Below are 21,163 nucleotides of genomic sequence, written 5' to 3'. Positions count from 1 at the left end.
TAGCATCTTTTCCAACAAAAATTTAATTTTTCATATTGGGTATATCGTCGGGAAATACCTTCTCGCTAAAAAAAAGGGTGGCTAACATAGCATCTCTTTTTTATCCTTTTTTAATCTCTTTATCATTTCTCAATTCAAGATCAAACTTTTCCAACACTAATTGAATTCCAAAAAAGAAAGATTTCATTCAATTAAAAATGCAGAGAATGAGTTTTTAACATCAATGGAGAAGAATATCTCTTTTTCCATAAGAAGAATATGATGAGGAAGGAGAATAGGAGCAACGTACGCTGGTCACATTGGAAATGGGAGTTAATGGAACCGTTATTATTTTGATAAGTTTCATTTGCATCAACTAATTTGAGTTGAATACCAGCTTTTTTTTCAATTAATAAATTGTATCTCAAAAATATTTTACTTTGGATTTAGAGTTACTTAGGGATGGAAGGACCCATTTTACTATTGAATTGGTTTCTTGAATCTGAATCAATGAAGTTTTTTTTTTTTGGAGAAAGATGAGGAAGACATCAATGGAGAAGAAGGAATTTTTAAATTTTTTAACAAATAATTTACACATGGCAGATTTTAATTGATAATTTAAGTCAAGTTTTAACCATTCACGCGCCTGGTGTGCATGCGCACACCAGCAGAGACAAAATTTAAGTCAAAATGATGTATTTACAACAGTTTTAGTAAAAATCGTGGGGTAATAGGTCGAAAGTAAAATTTAAGTGTCTTTTTGAAAAAGTCGGTCAATATCAAGGGATACTTTATGTATTTTCTCTTAATTAAAACATAAACATGAATGGCAAAGCTAGTATGGGAAACAAAAGGTTAAACATTTGAATTGCCATAAGTGATTACAAATCATTTTCTATTTCAAATATTTTCTCTTAATTAAAACATAACCATGAATGGAAAAGCTAGTGTGGGAAACAAAAGGTTAAACATTTGAATTGCCATAAGTGATTACAAATCATTTTCCATTTCAAATGCTTATGTATCATCAAAGAAGCATGATTGTCCCCTCACACACTTGACCACCAGATTATTTAATGATCTTTCATGCATTTAGAGAACTCACAATTGAAAGAGAAGTCACAATTGAAAGCTCAAGCAGCTACTTGCCTCGACCTCATCAAACAAATGACATCCCAACTCGCAACAACTTTAACTCACATCAACTCTAATTCAAAAATGCTAGTAATAGTTCAATAGATCCAATTCAACTCTTAGTTATCCATCTTTGACCAAGAGTCTCATAGTTCATATCATAGGGCACAATTTCGACGCACTAAAATTGTTCTAACTTTTTAAATATAGGTATTTATCATCTGTGTTAAGTCAAAACTAAGACAAATAAATTGCAAAGGAAAGTAAATTGCGAAATCTAGAATTAAAAATTATCAATGGGAGATGAAAAGTGCTATTTATCACTAGGACCAATATATGGGTTCTTGACCCAATCTCTCAAATATCATCTATTTCATATCTATTCTTGCAATTGTCCCACTAAAATTCAATCGTTCATTCATGCAAATGCCCCAAAATAGAATCATCGACTTTAGCCATAATCATTAAAAAAAAAAAATCCTCCAACCAAGATGCCATTACTGGTTGTCTTATCTATACCTGTCGTGTCGGATCAATGTGTACACATCTTAAAAAATTTCATAAATTACCTGCTATCTACCGTCAAAACAAATACCAGATAACTATGTCCACCGCGACTTGAATAAATCACCGGATAACTTTTCTGTCTTTCATGTAAGATCAAACACATACTTCTTCTAACAAGGGAAAACCTTGCTCAAAGCGGATGCCAAATTCAAACCTACTTGAGAGCAATCATGTATTAAGCCTAAATTAAAACAAAATATAGCACCTAACATAGATATTCTCAACAATAAGTTACTCTACTAAGGCATTCATCATAACATCAACACTATCTCCAGTGACACAAATAGCATCAATACATTCTCAGAATAAGTACTGATAGCAAATTCGAAATATAAAACGGAGTGTATGTACCTTAATTTATTGCAGCGGAAGTGTTGAATTTGCTACTGATACAATTGCCCCAAGTCAATCTTCTTCTTTCAAGAAAACGGAGAGTAGATCCACAAACTAAAGCCTTTTATTTGGATTTTTGTTGATGTTACTATTTTTGGTCACTTGAATACCTCTCGGAGGAAGAAGAATTGTAACATATATAGGAAGTGGAAGAAACCGTTCCCCCCAAGATTCAAAATTGAATCTTATCTACTATTTTCCCTCTTAATATGTTAGATAACCCAAAAAAAATTAAAATTGGGTCGGCTCGGGTCGGTCCACATGGGCGACCCATGACCTATAATTCAACATCTCCCACTTCGCACATGTTAGACTAGACCCGCACCAGTACGATATCAACAAATCACCAATTCATATGACAAATAGTTCGTGCAACCTGTGAGCATTACGAGCTTTACCTTTATGGTTTTATAAGCTACATTTAGGAATCCAATCACTTGAGGAAATAATTCTCTACTAATATGAGGATACTAATACTCACAATACCCCAGACTTCATTCACTACTTCAGTAGTTACTTATCCGATCCCTCATCCTCTTAAAGAGGTGAACTCGAGTTCATGATTAACTTTATATATATAATTACACTTGACTCTTATATGGTTAGTGTAATAGCCGTCTTGTGTAAACAAGTTAATATATTCATTTTAATTGTCTTCCCTTTCTGCTCGAATCTATCTGTTCCAAATCAACTGCTTTCTTAGATATGCACCGCATTGCCGAATCTCTCATGGCTATTAGTAACATACTAAAGTAGCAACACCAATTGAAACTTTAAGAACAGTTAAAGGTCTAAGGGTATTTCAATAAAAAGTTAAAATAACTTTTTAGGATCTCACACAATGAAGAAGCAGGGATTCATTCTTTCATTAATCTCATTGGTCGTCAAGCACACGTGGTATGAAACATGTGTTACAATGTTATCACCTTATATTGATGCGTGTGTCTCATTCTCTTAATCATTCAACATCGTACAGATCTAGGTCTAGACACCTGTAAATGTCTAACCTGAGTTTCTTTCTTTAATAATTTCCAAATTTATATTCTTAGAGAAACTCACATATGTCTTTATAAAACAAGTCATTATCTTATGGTGGAACCTTTTTCTTCACGTTCCTCGACATAAGAGGCGATTGCTCGTGTGAGAGAGCCAACCTCGCGACTTGTTCGACACACTGTATTAATAAAACACATTTACGCATACATATAAGATTAAACATAAATTCAGGATTCTTATATTGATAATAATTATAATCAAGTCATCAGCAATACATGAACATAATCATATCCTACGTAATCCTAGAGCCAGAATATGTTTCTCAAACATGTCTCTAGATATCGCCTTAGTAAAAGTATTAGCTATTATTTCTCGTGTAGGAATGTATTGTAAATTTATTTCTCCACTTGCTACTATGTCTCTTACAAAGTTATACTTAATATCAATGTGTTTGGTCTTGCTGTGATATTTAGGATCCTTCGTATATGCAATAGCCGCTTGACTGTCACAATATAAAATCATAGGACCCTTAGGATTCTTTGCAATGTTCAAATGCTCAAAGAATCTCTTCAACCAAACAGCTTCTTGTACTACAGATGCACAAGCCACAAATTCTGATTCCATAGTTGACAGGGCTGTGCAAGTTTGTTTCTTGCTTTTCCATGAAATTGCACCACCATTTCGCAAGAAGGCATAACCGAAAGTTGATTTTCTATCATACCAATCACCAGCCCAATCAGCATCTACATAACCTCTTATGGATAAATCGGATCCACTATAGGATAGTGAATAATCAGCAGTTCCATTCAGGTATCGAAAAATTCTCTTTACTACTTTCCAATGATCTCTTCCAAGATTAGATTGATACTTGCTAACCAGACCAACGGCATAACAAATGTCTAGGCGAGTATACATCATAGCGTACATCAAACTCCCAACTACATTGGAATATGGTACTCGAGACATGTCTTCTTTTTCTTTTTCAGTCTTTGGACACATTTCAAGGCTTAAAGTTTCACCTCTTGCTATAGGAGTATCCGTGGATTTGCAACTATTCATTCGAAAACACTCCAAAATTTTCATTATGTATGTTTCTTGAGATAAACTCAAAATTTTCTTGGAATGGTCTCTTTGGATTTTAACACCCAATATATAGTCTGCTTCACTCATATCTTTCATGTCAAAAGACTTTGAAAGCCATGACTTAACAGTTTTTACATACTCCAAATTATTTCCAGCTAATAAAATATCATCCACGTAAAGCGAAAGAATCACAAACATTTCATTGGACTTTTTCACATAGATGTAATGGTCTTCATCATTCATAGTGAAATCAAATGAAATCACTTCCTTATGAAATCTCAGGTACCACTGCCTTGAAGACTGCTTAAGGCCATATATAGATCTGTTTAATTTACAAACCTTCTTTTCTTGGCCTTTAACAACAAAACCTACAGGTTGTTCCATGTAGATTTCCTCTTTTAGTTCTTCATTGAGAAAAGCTATCTTTACGTCTATTTGGTGTAATTCTAAATCTAAACGTGCAACTATAGACAAAAGCAGGCGAATTGAGGTGAATTTCACAACTGGTGAAAAATTTTCCTCATAATCTATTCCAGCCTCTTGAGTAAAACCTTTTGCCACCAATCGTACTTTGTGTCTTTTTATTAATCCATCTGACTTGCGTTTGACTTTGAGAATCCATTTGTTCCCAATAGCTTTACGCCCAAAAGAAAGATCAACTAGATCCCAGACTTTATTGATTTTCATGGACTCTAATTCTTCTCTCATCGCTTTTATTCATTCATCTTTTTCATAACTCGATAAAGCCCTAGTCACAGAATTAGGTTCATCCAATTCTGTAGGAGATACCAGAAAGACATAATCCTCAATTTCATAAGATCATTTAGGCACACCTTTTCTAGTACTCTTACGTAATTGAAGTTCAGATTTCTCAATAGGATTTTGGGATTCACAACTCCCACTTGGAACAGGAATCATTTCTTGATCATTAAAATTATGAAGCATGTCCTGTGACATTATTTGATCATCTGAATTCAACATTTCAAAAAGAGGCTCATTTTCCTTTATTTCATTTCTTTTTGAAAAATCATTTTCCAGGAATGTGACATCTCGTGATTCAATTTTAGTAGTACTTCCATTTTCCAATTCACCAATGAACACATATCCTTTGGATTGTTCAGAGTATCTTATAAAGATACATTTCTTTCTTTTTGGACTTAGTTTTCCAAACTTACCAAAACGATCTTTAATATATGCATCACAACCCCAAGGTCGTAGATCATTAAAGTTTGGTTTATTACTAGTCCATAGTTTATAAGGAGTATAAGACACTGATTTAGAAGGCACTTTATTCAATATGTAGGCCGTAGTTAATAACGCATCTCCCCAGAAGGAGATTGGTAAATTTGCTTGCGCCATTATGGACCTTGTTATATCCAACAATGTTCTATTCCTCCTTTCGGCTACACCATTTTGTTGAGGTGTATAAGGAGTAGTCAATTGTCTGACAGTGCCTTTTTAAATACACAGTTCTTCAAACTATTTTGACAGATATTCACGTCCTCTATCGATTCTTAATGTCTTTATATTTTTGTCTAATTGATTCTCAACTTCATTCATATATCTTTTGAAGCATTCAAGTGCTTCTGATTTATGAGATATCAAATAGACATAACCAAAACGCGTGAAATCGTCAATGAATGTAATGAAATATGAAGCACCAGTCCTTGCTCTCACATTCATTGGACCACAGATATCAGAATGGATTAATTGCAATGGGAATTCGGCTCTTTTAGCCTTCCCAAATGGTTTACGTATAATCTTTTCGGCAAGATAATTTTGACAAGTTGGCATTTCAATTTTGGAGAAAGAACCAAGATGTCCTTCCTTTGCCAATCTATTCATTCGGTCTTGCCCTATGTGACCCAATCTAGCATGCCATGTAATTATATCAATATCATTATTACTAGAATAACATGACATTACACAACGGTCAACATAACAGTCATAAGTTGAAGGATTACAATCTAAAACAATAAAGCAGTCATAGCGATGTCCAAAACCATCAAAAATATTATCTAGAGTAATTCTTACATAATTACGACTAAAGAACAAACTAAAACCAACATCTAAGAGAACAAACACAGATACTAAGTTTTGTCAAATTTCTGGAGCATATAGGACGTCATGCAACATTAAAGACCGGCCTTCACGCAAATCTACTTTGCAAGTGCTAGTCCCTTTGACTTCAAGTCTTGCATTATTTCCTACATAGATCCACCTTGATCCAGGTGAAACTCGACGAAACTCCACAAATGCCTCTCGATCTTGACTCACATGGTTGGTGGCTCCTGAGTCTATAATCCACATAGGATAAGATTCAGTTAATAAAGCAGTGCTAGAAACATATGTAGCACTTAGAGATGCGTTTAGAAATGCTACCTTTTTCCCTTCAGGACATTCACGAGCAAAATGCCCCAGATTTTGGCAATTGTAGCACTTCATCTTACTCTTGTCTTTCTTCTTGAAAAACTTTTTCTTCTTCTTGAAGTTTGGCTTATTCTTTTTCTCAGAGGGTCCTTCTTCGGTCTTTTTACCTTTCCCATTATTTTTCCACTTCTTCTTACCCTTGAATCCTAAAGAGTCCTTACCACTTGATTCAGCCATAAAGGCATTAGAAGCAGCTTTAGCAGCACCAAGCCACTCATCTTCAAGTTCAACGTGATGTGCAACAGCAGAAAAAGTTTTGATGCTGTCATTGTGAGTTAAGTTGACCTTCAGGTGTTCCCAACTATTGGGAAGAGATCGGATCACTGCCTGAACCTGCTGCTCATCCAGAGAACATGACCAACACTTTTGAGTTGAGCTATCATATTCGACATCACCCTAAGGTGTTGTTTGGTGTTCTGATCATGACGCTTCTTGTAAGTGTCAAACTTGATAGTCAGCTGTCTCAGGCGGGTAATAGAAGTACCCCCATATGTTCCTCGCAAGTGTGTCTAGATGGCATTGGCAGTAGAAAATTCCTCACACTCATGTATGAGGTCATCAACCACAGAACTTACTATGATTCCACATGCAATGGAATCAGCCTTTTTTCAAGCCTTGTAAGCTTCAAGGTCTCTCTTGTGTTGTGCAGTATTGCCCTCTTCTGGTAGACTTAAGACATGGTTAATACCTTCGAGAGCATTTTGCTCTTCTAGTACATACCACATCTTATGACTCCAAATGTCGTAGTTGTCTCCATTAAGTTTTTCTCCTTTGTTCAAGTTAGCAATTATGCTTTTAGATGTCATGTCTGTTATTAAGAGACAATTATGCAAGTATATTATCAATTACGCATGCAAGTTACACATTCAAGTAAATCATTTCACATAAAGGCTTCATATTTAGTATATAATCGAAAGGACACTTAAGAATCCAATCATCATATATTAACTAAACACTTAGCCAAAATTAGAAATTAATTTCTTAATGTGTATTAAGATGATAGCTTTCAATTAAGTCATTTTAAACTCAAATAAATGAACGTAATTCAAAAAGAGATAACCAACTTAATTTATATATAACATAAAGTTAAGAAATAACTACATGTTGCAAGTAACAAGTCAATCTAAAGATAAAAGTCATACCACAAATATTCTAGACGACTTATGTACATCCAAAAAGGCTCGCTAGACCAAATCTCATGGTAAACATCAATTAATCTCCCGCCCCAAGGTTCATGGAGAGAATTTGCTAAAATAGCTAATGCTTTCCAATCCGAGATGTCTACATAGTTTTCTAGTTCTACATGTTTCAATTCAAATAACTGAATAAAACTAGCAACTGAGACATTAGGTGACATCTTAAAAGACTTGAACTCTTTTAACTTCTTTTCTCTTTCCCTTCGTATAGTCCTTTCATTTCGTAACAAATTTTGTGGCTCCCTGGGGACACCATTTCGAATGATCTCGCGACCTCCAAAACATGCCCTTCGGTGATGTACTCTTCTACCTTGTCTCTTTGCTCGACATCCAGAACTCCCACTTGGAGTGATTCGAGTTTGTCCCCATTCAGCCATTTCTGAAATGGAAACCAAGAAAAATTTAAGAATGGATTTACCACTCAATGTGATGCATAAGTCACAATTCATCGTAGAAGATTAAATCTGTTATAGAATTAAAATTATGGACTAATAAGGGCAAGAATAATATTAAGTCTAATTCAACCACATATTTATTTAATCCATATTAATGAATAATGACAAAATATGACATAATTTTAAAACATCCATTTCCATTAGATATTATGGAATAATTTCATTACAAAAAAAAATCCCAAAGGGAATTGAATTAAAAAATACTACATATTTATATACATTCATTCAAGTGGCCATTAAACAGTGCTCAGTATGTCAAGTATTTTCATAAACACCAAAAGCTTTTTTTTCATTATTATTAAATGAGTGCACAGTTCTCAACTTGTACATCACTTCAATAGCACCGCACAGCTTTTGTTATGTTTTCATCTGCAAAGAGTGCATAGGCACGAGTGTCAATAACAACAACACGCACGACTCTTCTAGATTCCGGCAATATATATATATATATATATATATATATATATATATATATTGTCATGTATTCATTTTCCACCACCGGATCCACCCATCACCGACGGCGAACCTGTCGCCAGAAATGGTTTGGTGATGCTTTAATAGTTGACCAACAGCCGTCGTCCGTATTATCAAATTAACAGGGTCTGACCAAACTACCGGCGCGTCTAACCAGAGATCGGCGGGGCGTCTGAACGAATCTGCGACACTACTGACCAGAGTAGTGACGCATTTAAGTGGCACTTCTGACCAGATTTAGCGATGCCTTTGATCGGATCAGTGATACGACTGATCGGAGACCAACTATTATTTACAGGTATGTGCTAAATCAGTTTTCTATCTCTACACTTAAAAATCAAGATATTACACACAAACTTAAGGCAATGAACCTGTCTCTGATACCATTGATAGCAAATTCGAAATATAAAACGGAGTGTATGTACCTTAATCTACTGCAGCGGAAGTGTTGAATTTGCTACTGATACAATTGCCCCAAGTCAATCTTCGTCTTTCAAAAAAACGGAGAGTAGATCCACAAACTAAAGCCTTTTATTTAGATTTTTGTTGATGTTACTGTTTTTGGTCACTTGAATACCTCTCGGAGGGAGAAGAATTGTAACATATATAAGAAGTGGAAGAAACCGTTCCCCAAGATTCAAAATTGAATCTTATCTACTCTTTTCCCTCTTAATATGTCAAATAAGTCAAAAACAATTAAAATCGGATTGGGTCGGTACACATGAGCGAGCCATGACCCGTAATTCAACAAGTACGAGATTAAAAGACCACATCACAACACTTCTGCCTTTGTCTTAATAATAACACAAGTAAATAACATTGGTCTTGACAATAACCACCACAATAGAAAATTGAGAAGAACTCTTAAAGATGACAAGTTCACTGCGTACCAACATCGGAATCAGTGGAATCGAGAGACGTCTTATCACCTGCCAAATATTAGAAAAAATAAGTATAAGAAAGAAAATCAAAGTGGGGTTGGACACAAATCTTACTCCAACCTTGAAAGATAGAGAGATTATTTTTAATAATCCTTGGGCTAAAAAAAAAAAAAACATATCATGAGTAGAAAAGTTTTGTTAACATTATTTGATGTGAAAAGATACTCCTGTCCAAAAGAATTTTCCAAATGAACCTAATTGTCCGATGGTAAGGTCATAGACAACTAAGAGAGCCGTAAAAATTAATAAGGAAATGATGGTAACTGCACCAAAGACTTGTATGAACATGGGACCAGAATTTTTAAGAATCTCGAGCCTCGGTAACAAAAACTGGCTAAGTTGATCCAAAATGGTGGACCAGACAAAAAAACTTTGAATGTTGTGTGCATTCCGATAAGACCGAAGCAAACAAATCCATCAAGCCATATCAAACTCCGAGTTTCGAACCAACAGCAGCAGCTCGAAACATGTGTATCAAAATTAACCCCAATTTTCAATAAATCCACTACCAACCCTCCCAACTTTTGAGTCTAGCAGCAGACTCTAGTCAAAGACATCTTAATCAGGTTGTAAGAAAAATTTTGGTTCATTTTATTAAGATATCTCAGGTACCATGTAAGTGCTCCCAGCGTGTTGTGTATAATATACGAATTAGGTTCCTCTATCAGCCCTGAAGAAGTTTATCATGGTATCAACACCCATTACTGGTGAAACGAAAATAATTTAACAAAAACATCTGAATCGGTAAACTGATTAACACGTGGTAGTAAATATACCTAGCATAACCAATGCAAGTAACAAGCTAGAAAAGGCATATTAAAAAGCCTACCTTGATGGCTGGATGATATCTTCTTAAGCCTACAGAATATCACATAGTTGGCTCCATTCATTCCCGACCATGCCAATGCTTGAAATGTCTTTACAGCGTCATCAGCATTGTTAGCATCCTTGGCATTAAAGGTGATATAATATTTAATCCCTCCTGAAACGGCTGCGTTCACGCTCACAATTTTCAGAAGTACGTAATTTTGAGCCTTAAAAGAAACAGTCAAATATCAATTGGAGGACATAATCATGATATTGCTCAAATAATAATAATAATAATAATAATAATAGAAAAGACATCTTTTCACACGTGAACTTGTCCTTCAAACTCACTTTAGCACTTAAACTTAACCTTCGTTTATTTACCCCCTTAACATCTTTAAAGTGTATTAATTTCACACATCAAAACTGAATATCACTTTCACAACAGAGAGTGTGTTACACTCGCCTACACATCACCGCCACGTCAATGCCATGTCGGAATCACGTCATTGCCACGCAAAAAATTACTACTCCCTCCATCCCATTTTATGTGTCGTCATTTGACCGGGCACGGGGTTTAAGAAATAAGGAAAGATTTGGTAAAGTTTACTAAATTATCCTCTATCAAAAAATGTGTCAATATCTTTTTTTTTAATTAAGTGAAACCAATAAGGGTAAAAGGTTAATTGTGCCTTTAAAAAGTTGTCAAATAAAGAAAGGCGACACTTATTTTGAGACGGATTAAAAAGGAAACGATGACACATAATTTGGGACGGAGGAAGTATTTCTAAAATATATAAATATATATATATATATATTAAATAAAAAATACACCCCCACCCCTATTTTCTTTCTTCTTCACACACCCCACCCACCATCCCCATCCCTTACCCTGCAATTAACGTAGCCCCCCACCCTCCTGCTCCCTCTTCCCTTCCCCCTAATCAAAAATCTCCTGAAGTTAATAAACCCTTGAGAAAAAAAAATATCGGTGGCTCAATCCAATCTAATCACCACCGTAACATCGCCGGCAACAACTCGATTCAATCACAACACAAACAGATTAGTGATCAAAATTCAAAAGGACAAATTACACGTTTTCATTTCTACAAAACACTTTTCATCTCTTACATCTTTAACAAATTCAAATTCTTGAAAAATATTTTTTTTTAAAATATGGCTTCTTCTTCTTCCTTCGACTCTCAAGCCTTTAAATTCAAACCCCACCTCTTAAAAAATCAACTTTTCTTGGTCAATCTATGAACATTAGTAGTGTTCATATCAAATCAATACTTAAATCATCATCAACCTCAATTACTACAACAACAAAATTCAATCTTTATGAGATTCTTAAAGGTAGAGGTCTATGTAATGAGTATTGTTATTTGATGATGTACTGAAAAAGAAAAGGGTGTGGGGTGTGAGTGTGGATGTGGGTATGAGGTGCGGGGTAGGGATGAGAGGTGAGGGAGGGTGGGGGCATTAAAGAAGAAAAAGTTTGATTATATATATATAAAATAAGTGGAAAAAGAAGAAGAAAAATCTGTTTTTTAAATAATAAATGCGCCTTTTTTTAAATGTCACGTCAGCATTAGGAGTGAAATAAATACAATTTAAGGATGTTAAGGGGTAGTAAAAAAAAATTTAGTGTAAATGTTAAAGTGAGTTTGAAGGACAATTTCGGAGCAAAATCATGTCTTTTCTCTAAATAATGAGGCAAATACTAAAGATTACATACATTCTCTGAATTGAATCTTTCAATTGCCATGTGTGTAAAATCAATAATGTCGGTGTCGTTCATGTCGTCGTTCCACAATGGAACAACTGGTCCGTCAAGAGTTTTACCCAATGTCAAATCCAGAGTGATATCAAAACCCTAGGACAATATATCATATCAAATCATGTTCCAAAATAACAATAACAAAAATGTATGTATATGTTCCTTCTTCACTTACTTCGCTCTCGTTGATCTGCCTGAGATACTCTTCTCGATTTTCATGTTCCATTTTGAGACCACCAGCATAGGTAACCATATAGTCATCAGAAAAGTAGCCTTCATCACTCACCTCATTCTCATGTGAATCTTCTTTTTCCTTCTCCTTCACACTTGCAATCTCCTCTTCCAATTTTCGCTTGTTCTGACGCTGAATTTCCGACGGCGACGACATTAGGGAGAAAATTACAGTTGGCGCTCTGATTTGTAATATCCAAAAACACAAAAAGAAAGCTGAGAAAATTAAGTGGGAGGTGTCAAAAAAGTGATAATTTTGACCCCTAAAATCAAAACTTTATTTAAATTGTGATTAAGCTTTATTTAAATTATAATTAAATTAATTAAAGTATAAATTATAATTTTTAAAAGAATTTAATTTTTTAAAAAGTCCTCCAACTCTAAATTTTCTTCCTTTTTTTATCTTTTAATCTTTTTGTTCTTTTTCACCCCATTTTCTTCTTCTTATTTTTTTTCACTCTGTAGATTTTCTCTTCTTCTATTTTTTTTTCTTTCTCTTTTCATTTCATTCTTCTTTTTAAATCTTCATGGACTAGTTTTATATTAAAAAAAAAAAATGAAACGTTCTAGAAGAAATTTTTTGATTTCTTTTAAAAATCAATAAAGAAATAATTTCCCAAATTCAGTAACTACGAGAGTTGCTTCAGCAACTACGAGAGTTAATTCAGCAACTATGATAATTATACAGCAGCTACAGTAATTGCTGCAACAATTACTATTAGTTGTTGTGTTACAGCAATTATCGAAATTGCTTCAGCAACTGCCGAAGTTGCTGCAAGGATCTTTGTGTAAATATGAAGTAGAAATCTTTGTATAAATAATAAAATTTAAGAATTTTAAAATTAGTGTCATTAACACTAATCTTAAAATTATCACCTCTGCTCAATATTTATGATTTGTATCACTTTTTTTTAGTTTTAAAATTTTTCTGTCAACCTTAATTAATTTGACCAAGAAAGCTGATATTTTTTCCTTTAGAGCTAATCGGATCGGGCGGGTCGGGTCGCTGGGCTCCGATGTTTTGTGGGTTGTGTGGACATAACCACGTTCTTGAGTCCCACAAAATATAGGGACCCCATCTATTTTTTTTTTTTAATTGTCCTGTTTTTTTTTCTCTTCAAAAGTTAATTTAATTATTTTGTAAAGCTAAATCAGATTAAATTAATTTAATATTTTATAATTAAAATTTAATTATTTAAACAGTATATGAAAAGTATCATAAATTGTAAAAGATTTTAATATAATTACAAAATATATTTTAAAATATTGATTTAGATTTATATTGTTTGCCTTTACAAAGAATATTATGACAAATAAAAAGGAACGAAAGCGCATACGTTTGAAATAAATATTTAATCATATGATACACAATATATATTATATGAATACAATCATGCTTTTTTCATAATATATTCAAGCATTGTAATAGCAAGAACAAAACTAAATCGAACCATGAACACTTTTGAAAAAATTAACCAATGAGAGTAACTATTTTTAAACACAATACATAAATAAATACTTAAGTTTTATTTGACCAGTAAACATTTCATATTTGGATATGTATAATATTTAGACACCTCAATTCATTTTTACTATATCAGCTGAACATTTTATTTTTTAAGAAAAATCCTCTAAACATCTTTAAAATGTGTTACGTTAGTATGGGTGTTCACGAGATACAATGAAAATAAAGTAGAGTTTATAATTGTCAATTGAAATCAAGTTAATATAAATGTACGCTCTCAAAATTGGAGTATTTACTTGATGACAGAGGTAAGTTTAATTTTTTTTTTTCTTTTCTAAATTAGAAGTGAGGAATAGAGAAATAATTGATAACGAGGTGGGAATCAAATAATTACTAATAAAATAAAATTTTAAATAATCAATCAATCTAGCTAATTTGAATAATCAATCAATCTAGCTAATGAGATTTTCCTCTAAATTTGAACGATTCATTAGTTATTATGCCTTTCATTTTTTAATTGTGTTTATGTTTCTTTTCTAGCAAGTTGCAAGAGTCGTATTCACACAAGTCAACAACAAATGTCTTTCTATGCACCTTTCTTCGCTACTTTTTTCCCCCTTTCCCCTTAAATACAACCCATACATAGAAATGGTACTTTTGTCTTTTCAACTGACCTCTAAGCAACTCTTATCTCCGACATCACCGTCGATTTTATTTTTATTATCGCCCGTACATATCTTCCATTTTACAATATTGCCCCTCAACAAGCCCGAGCTAATTTGAGTTTATTGTTAATTTTAAGAGAAAAGTATTCTTAGAGCTCATTTTGATAGGATTAAAATCTAATTAAATTAATTTTTAATCTTTTTTTTAGCTTTTTAAGTTGTTTGGTAAAAATAAAAAATACTTTAAAAAGTTAAAAATTGATTAAAAAAAGTAAAAAGTGAGCTGACCTTTTAGATTAAATTTTTTTTAGCTTTGACCAAAATATTTACCTTTTATCCTTTATATTTTTCTCTAATTCCAATAATATCCTGAACTTGTGCCTTAAATATATTATTTTTCTTTCTTTTTTTCTTCGCCGCTTCTTTTCGTCTCTTTCCTCCAATTTTCTCTTCATCTTTCTCTTTTATTTTCAATGAATCATTATACATCGAAGGTTTGCTCAAAATTTTTATTTTAGAATTAAAAATTTAAATAATTCATTTTATTTATGGTGTTAATAATTTTAAGGACATTTAAGTCATTTTGACAATAAAAAAATACTTAAAAACACTTGTTTATCAAATACATCAACAACTTTTTTTCAGTTTCAGTACTTCTATCCAAACTCTTGTCTGCTTAATTTATAAGCATTTATTTAAATTTTTTAATCACTTAAGTTAAAAAGTTATTTTTTTTAATTCTATTCAAACGGACTGATAATAAAACTTTCTTTCGTACTCTGAACGTCCGAATTCAAACATGAGATTTGCAATTGAGAATAGAAGAATTATATTCATCCCAGTGTAATCTTTATTAGTGAAACCATAAATAATCAAAATTGTTCAACAACACAAATGAAAAGAAGTACTAAATAAATTGCATAAAGAACATGACATTACTATGTATTATAAGCTAACAAGCAAGGACTATAACTGCATTGTGCTATTATACTAAGAGAAATATAAGTTGTACTGTCAATTTATTACAACTACGTGTATGTACTCTTAGGCTGTATTTTTATTTTTTTTAGGATTCAGACGTCTGAATCTGAATGCACACCTGAATGATTAAAATGTTGTCTCTAGATTTGAAAACTAAATGATTAAGACTGATTGTTTTTCAATATCTGAATGTGCAAAAAAAATTATTTGTATATATAATAAAATAAAAAAAATATAATTCAAATAAAAACTAATTATATACCAGAAAAGTATGTAATTTAATATAACAAAATTATATTATTTGATTGAAAAAGATATTTATGTTTGTTAGTGAGAGTGGATATGATTTATAATGATGGTTGCGGTGATAATGATTGATGTTAGTGATTAGTAATATTAGTTGAGATGGTTGGTATTATAGTGATGTTATGATGGTGGCGGTTGATAGTGGTGGGGGTGGTTATGATGTGACGTTACTTGATGTTAGTAGTTGGAGGTGTTGATTGTGATGACTGAAAAATGAATGCATGATAATTGACGATGTATTGGTGCTAGTTGAAGATGTTAGTTGTGATGGTGGAAATGGTTGTTAGTAGAGATAAATTGTAGCTATGATAGTGATTGAAGTGATGGTAGAGATATCGTTACTAGTGGCAATGGTGGTGATCGCCGAACAATGTGTGGAGGTTGTGATGTATTAATGGTCACAATTAATGATGGTGCTAGTTGTGATAGATGAGTTGATCGATAGTAGGGATTGACCAGTAATGGATGATGATGATAGAGTTGTTGACAGCAGTGGTGGTGGTAAATATAATTAGAATAATAGAGGTAGTAGGTGTGGTAGCGGTTGACAATAGTGGTTGGTAGCGATATTTGTTGTCGATAATGGTTGTGATGGTTAAAGTGGTTGGTGGTGGTGGGTAGTGGTTGACAATGATAGTGGTGGCAGAGGTGGTGACTAATGATTATGAATAAAGTGGCGGTGAATATTATTCAATACCAGAATACCTCTTCACACCTATTAAGACTTGATTCTAAATCTGAATTATTAAGACATATTAAGAGCTAAAATCTTAATAAAAAACAAATGCACTTAATGGTCTGAAATCTGCACCATTCAGATTCAGACCTCCATTAAATTCAAACAAATGACCCTTTAGTCCAAGCACCTCCATTTTTCTTCAAATTCACCATATTTTTGTACATTTCTTTTCTCTCACCATATTTAGCGCCAATTTGGCCATGAAAATTTTTCTCTTTTTTTTCAAAATTTTTTTTTGGAGTTGAAAATTGTGATGTTTGGCCATGAAAATTCGAAAAATAATTTTGAAAATTTTTTCTAAAAAGGAAAAACAGGTTTTTGTTGTTTTCACAATTTTCCAACTCCAATTTCAACTTTTATTATTATTACATATAACCCCAATCTTTTAAATTTTTACATAAAACTCTCCTTATAACATTACTTTTTCAATATTACGTATATAGCAGTTTTAAAGAATAAGATAATTATAATTTCAAACTTAATGCTTTCCTAATTAATAAATATCTCTTTTTCTCTCTCATAATTATTTTTATCCCTGATTTAATTTTCTTCCTTATTTAAGACATTATTTTACTGCTAATTTATATTTATATTTATAAATATATAAAGTATTATATTTATACCCATAAATCTATAAAGTACTATATTTATACCCATAAATATATAAAGTATTATATTTATAATAGAAATATACAAAGTATGTTATATATAAAGTTTATACCATGTATATACTATATACCATATACACACATATATAAATATACAAAGTATTAAGAAACACACTAAGCATATTTATAATATAAATATACAAAGTATGTTATATATGAAGTTTACACCATGTATATATCATGTACACACATATATAAAAATACAAAGTATAAAGAAACATACTAAGCATATTTATATATTTATAGTATATACCACAAATATGCAAAACATGTTTTACATAGAAATAATTTATTCACACACAGTAAAATTTTTCATGTATAAGAAAATTAAAGAAATAAATTAGCGGCACCCTAATATTTAATAATAACTCATCATTTTCTATTTTTTAGGAACGAAAAATGAAGGAAATAAATTAAATAAATTTCAAAGAAAATAAATTTGTTTGAAAAATAATATTTGTTACCTAAAAAACAGAAACACAAAAAGTAGTGATCTGTTAATATAACATTCATATTTAAAATTTTCAAATATAAGAAAACCGCTATTAATATAAATATTATATATGTCATAATTGAAATTCATTAAATATGACAATGTATAAATAATTATTTCTATAATAGTGACTAATTGTATTTTTTTGTCAGAAAGACATAGTCAAACATAACTTTAACTCCAATTTCATATCCAAAAATTTTTAATTTTTATGGTCAAACCATTGCTTAAAGTCCCTATCTGAATTCTCTCTACAAAATTGATACTTCCTGAATCCAAATTGGCTTACTTTGGTGCTGCTCGGAGAGATCTTAGTTTTTTTCGTCTTTGTGCTGGTTAGGCTTTTTATTTTATTATCCATTTTTTTCTCAATACTTTATAGATTTCCTATATTTGGACAATTGAAACGGGCAATGCTATGAAGAGTTGTGCCGTTTCCTATGTTCATAATTTAGTTTAAAAAGTATTTTTTCGATTTGAAAAAAATTATATTGATTGTTTGCATGTATTTATGACTTATTACTGTTTGATTTTTTGGAATTATTTATGTGCCAGAGTTGCAAATCAACAGATCTCGAAAAATTATACTTGAGAAGCACTTTGTGGGAATTTTTATGTCTCTTCGCTATTTCGGAGATCATTAGTTTTCCTTCTTTTTGTGCATGTTGTGAGCTTGATGTTTTTAGAGTCATTATTCTCCGTGATCTCTCAATTTCAAACTTCAAATTTGATTAGGGGATGTGTTGAAATTGGGTAAATCACTTAGAAAACACGAAGATTGATTTTATTTATATCTCAAATAGAGTGTGCTTCTATTTTTTATTACTAAGTTGTGCTTTTCCTCAAGTCTTTTTGACTTTTTGAAACAAAATTCTAAATTAGTTGATAAAAAGAATTTTCGTTTCTCAATTTATATGAGATCATCAGCCTTTTTCTCCATTATTGATTTGATAGTGAAATATTATCTTTATTTTCTAGCTCTCCTCTTCTGCTAGATGCTTTGAAATGGGGAAGGAAGGAAACTGATTTTCCGTCGTGAGAAAGGCTTTTGGTTCGGGTTAAGAAAAAAGAAAGATAAGGTAGTGGATGGATTCAATGCCATCTTATTTCCGCTTTTGGTATTTTATATTATGTAGTGTTTTGAGTAAATGTTTAATTCTTTTTGCACCAGAAAGAACACAAATCTGAAAAATGATCTGGAAAGCAACAGAGCAACGAATTAAATTCTTCAAATACAGAAACTGCATTAGTAGTGAGTCCTGCACCCCTTCTGCCTCCTCCTGTAGAGCAGATGAAATTGATGGAAGCTGAGAATGAGCAGAACAAGCATGCCTATTCAGTAGCTATTGCCACTGTTGTTGCTGCAGAAGCAGCAGTTGCCGCTGCTCACAGCTGCAACCTGTAACTAGGGTTAATCGAAGGAAGAGATTGTTGCTATAAGAATACATACAACTTTTCGAGGATACTTTGTAGGATGTCTAACTTTTGGTGTAATTTAAGCTTGCATAACATGATCATATATTTGGTCTTTTTGACTTCAACCTTGATTAGTTGGTTCCATTTCTATATTGGCTAGAGGGTTTTCTTATTCCTTTCCATTATTTCTCTACTTTCATTACTTATCTTCTTCCTTGGTCTTGTCTATAGACTTACCGGGAGGTTGAATGATGTTGCTTTATTTGGTGATTAGTTTAGCGTAGTCCAAAAATGGCAAAAAATGCTCAGTATAAAGTCACCTCTTAAAGGGGAACCTCCAAATTGCAATATTTTCAGTATAGAGTCATCATAATTTAGCAACATTATTAATAAAGCTCTTAACTTTTTTCATTGACAGTGAAATTTATGATTTCTAGGGCCCTGGTAGTTAGTGTACTGAAGTATCATATGCTGGTATCTCAAGTTTGTTGATTATAAATCAGTTCATGCCGCACTTTCCTTGAATAAATACTGCAAATAGCTTTTGATGCACTGTATTTTTCCTCTTTTATATAAGCTAGGAGAGCATTGAAGGCCTTGAGAGGATTAGTGACGTTGAAGACAATCATTCAAGGGCAATCTGTCAAGCGACAAGCCACATCCACCCACCTTAAGGTGCATGCAGACTCTTACTCGCGTTCAGGGTAGCAATTTCAGCCCATATTTATAAAAAGAGTCTATTTAATTCATATTTAGTGAATTGAATCACACATATTTCAAATGGGTAAATATGAACTTCAACTCATTTTAAAAGCTCATACAAATATGGACAAAATGGGTAAAATATGAGTACCCATTTAAACACAGAGATCAACCACCTATGTTTAGAGTTTCAATTGTTTTTCTTTTCTAATTTTTTTTTTCTTCTTTTTTCTTTCTTTTTTTCTTTAATTTACTTTTTTTCTTTTTCATTTTTTTTTACTCATTTCTTATAATTTCTTTTTTTCTTTCTCATTTTTCATCTATCTTTTTTATTTTTATTTCTTTTTTCTTTGTATTCTTTTTTTTTTCTTTCTCATTTTTATTTGTTTGAGACCTACATTAGTTAATAAATATAAACTTCTAATTATTCCATTTAGCTTATATAATTCATAACATCTCTTATCAATTAAATATAATTTATAGTCTCACTCCTTTATTATTATTTTTTTCTATCTTTTATTTCTCTTTTTTTTTTCTTTCTTTTTCCTTTAATTTACTATTTTTTTCTTTCTTTTTTTCTTTAATTTACTTTTTTTTATTTTTTATTTTTTTCACTTATTTTTTACTCGTTTCTTACACTTTTTTTCTTTCTTCTTTTTCATCATTTTTTTTCTTTTTCAATTTTATTTCTTTGTATTTTTTTTTTGTATTTTTGTTTCCCCCTTTTTCATTTTTGGTTTGTCATTTTTGTCATTTTTCTTATTTTCTTATATTCTTTTCCTCATCTTTTTTTTTGGTCATTGCATTTTATATTTTTTTACTTTAAATTTATTTGTATCATATTATATATTTCAAATAAATTTATTATTTATATTTGAATAGTTTAGTTGTCAATATGTGTAATTTACCATTTGTATTTATATACGAATAAGTATATGAATTAAAATCAACATGGGTTGTGGTCCAGTGGATGGAGATGCTCCACCCTTAACCAGAGGTCGAGGGTACGACCCTGGTTATGGAGAAAACTTTGTTGGGAGCGCTGCCACCTTAATGGGCCCTGCAACGCCCGATCCGGATTAGTCGGGGCTCCAATACAGGCACCGGACTCCGGATGAAAAACTAAAAAAAGTATATGAATTAATTGTATTTTCTTGAGACTAAAATATATATAACTGAGGATCTACATAGTCCTCGAATTATAAATGTTGGACAAATATAAATCAATATGCACTTATGGTATTTTCGTTATCATAAAAAAA

General features: G+C 32.0%; 1 protein-coding gene and 1 long non-coding RNA gene across 3 annotated transcripts; one reads left to right on the top strand and one right to left on the bottom strand.

The window, feature by feature from the left end:
* Positions 1–7,626: 7,626 nt before the first annotated feature.
* On the bottom strand, positions 7,627–12,743 carry LOC107858768. 2 transcript variants are annotated; one of them, XM_016703552.2, is made up of 5 exons: positions 12,411–12,732; positions 12,194–12,331; positions 10,478–10,682; positions 9,598–9,636; positions 7,627–8,157 (listed from the first exon to the last, which is right to left on the bottom strand). In XM_016703552.2, exons 1-5 carry the CDS (start codon positions 12,621–12,623, stop codon positions 7,706–7,708), a joined length of 1,047 nt encoding a protein of 348 aa, XP_016559038.2. In that variant the 5' UTR covers positions 12,624–12,732; the 3' UTR covers positions 7,627–7,705. The 2 variants fall into 2 exon arrangements, with proteins under 2 accessions (XP_016559038.2, XP_016559039.2); XM_016703553.2 differs by lacking the exon at positions 12,194–12,331 and having other exon boundaries at positions 12,411–12,743.
* Positions 12,744–17,984: 5,241 nt separating this feature from the next.
* LOC107858771 lies at positions 17,985–19,593 on the top strand. Its single transcript, XR_001671223.2, has 3 exons — positions 17,985–18,118; positions 18,762–18,862; positions 18,955–19,593. It is a non-coding gene; the product is annotated as an uncharacterized LOC107858771 (long non-coding RNA).
* The last annotated feature ends 1,570 nt before the right edge of the window (positions 19,594–21,163 follow it).

Source organism: Capsicum annuum, unplaced genomic scaffold (assembly GCF_002878395.1).
Source record: "Capsicum annuum cultivar UCD-10X-F1 unplaced genomic scaffold, UCD10Xv1.1 ctg82010, whole genome shotgun sequence".
NCBI classification, from domain to species: domain Eukaryota; kingdom Viridiplantae; phylum Streptophyta; class Magnoliopsida; order Solanales; family Solanaceae; genus Capsicum; species Capsicum annuum.
The sequence above is the reverse complement of the archived record's forward strand: the minus strand, read 5'-3'. Positions and strand labels throughout refer to the sequence as shown.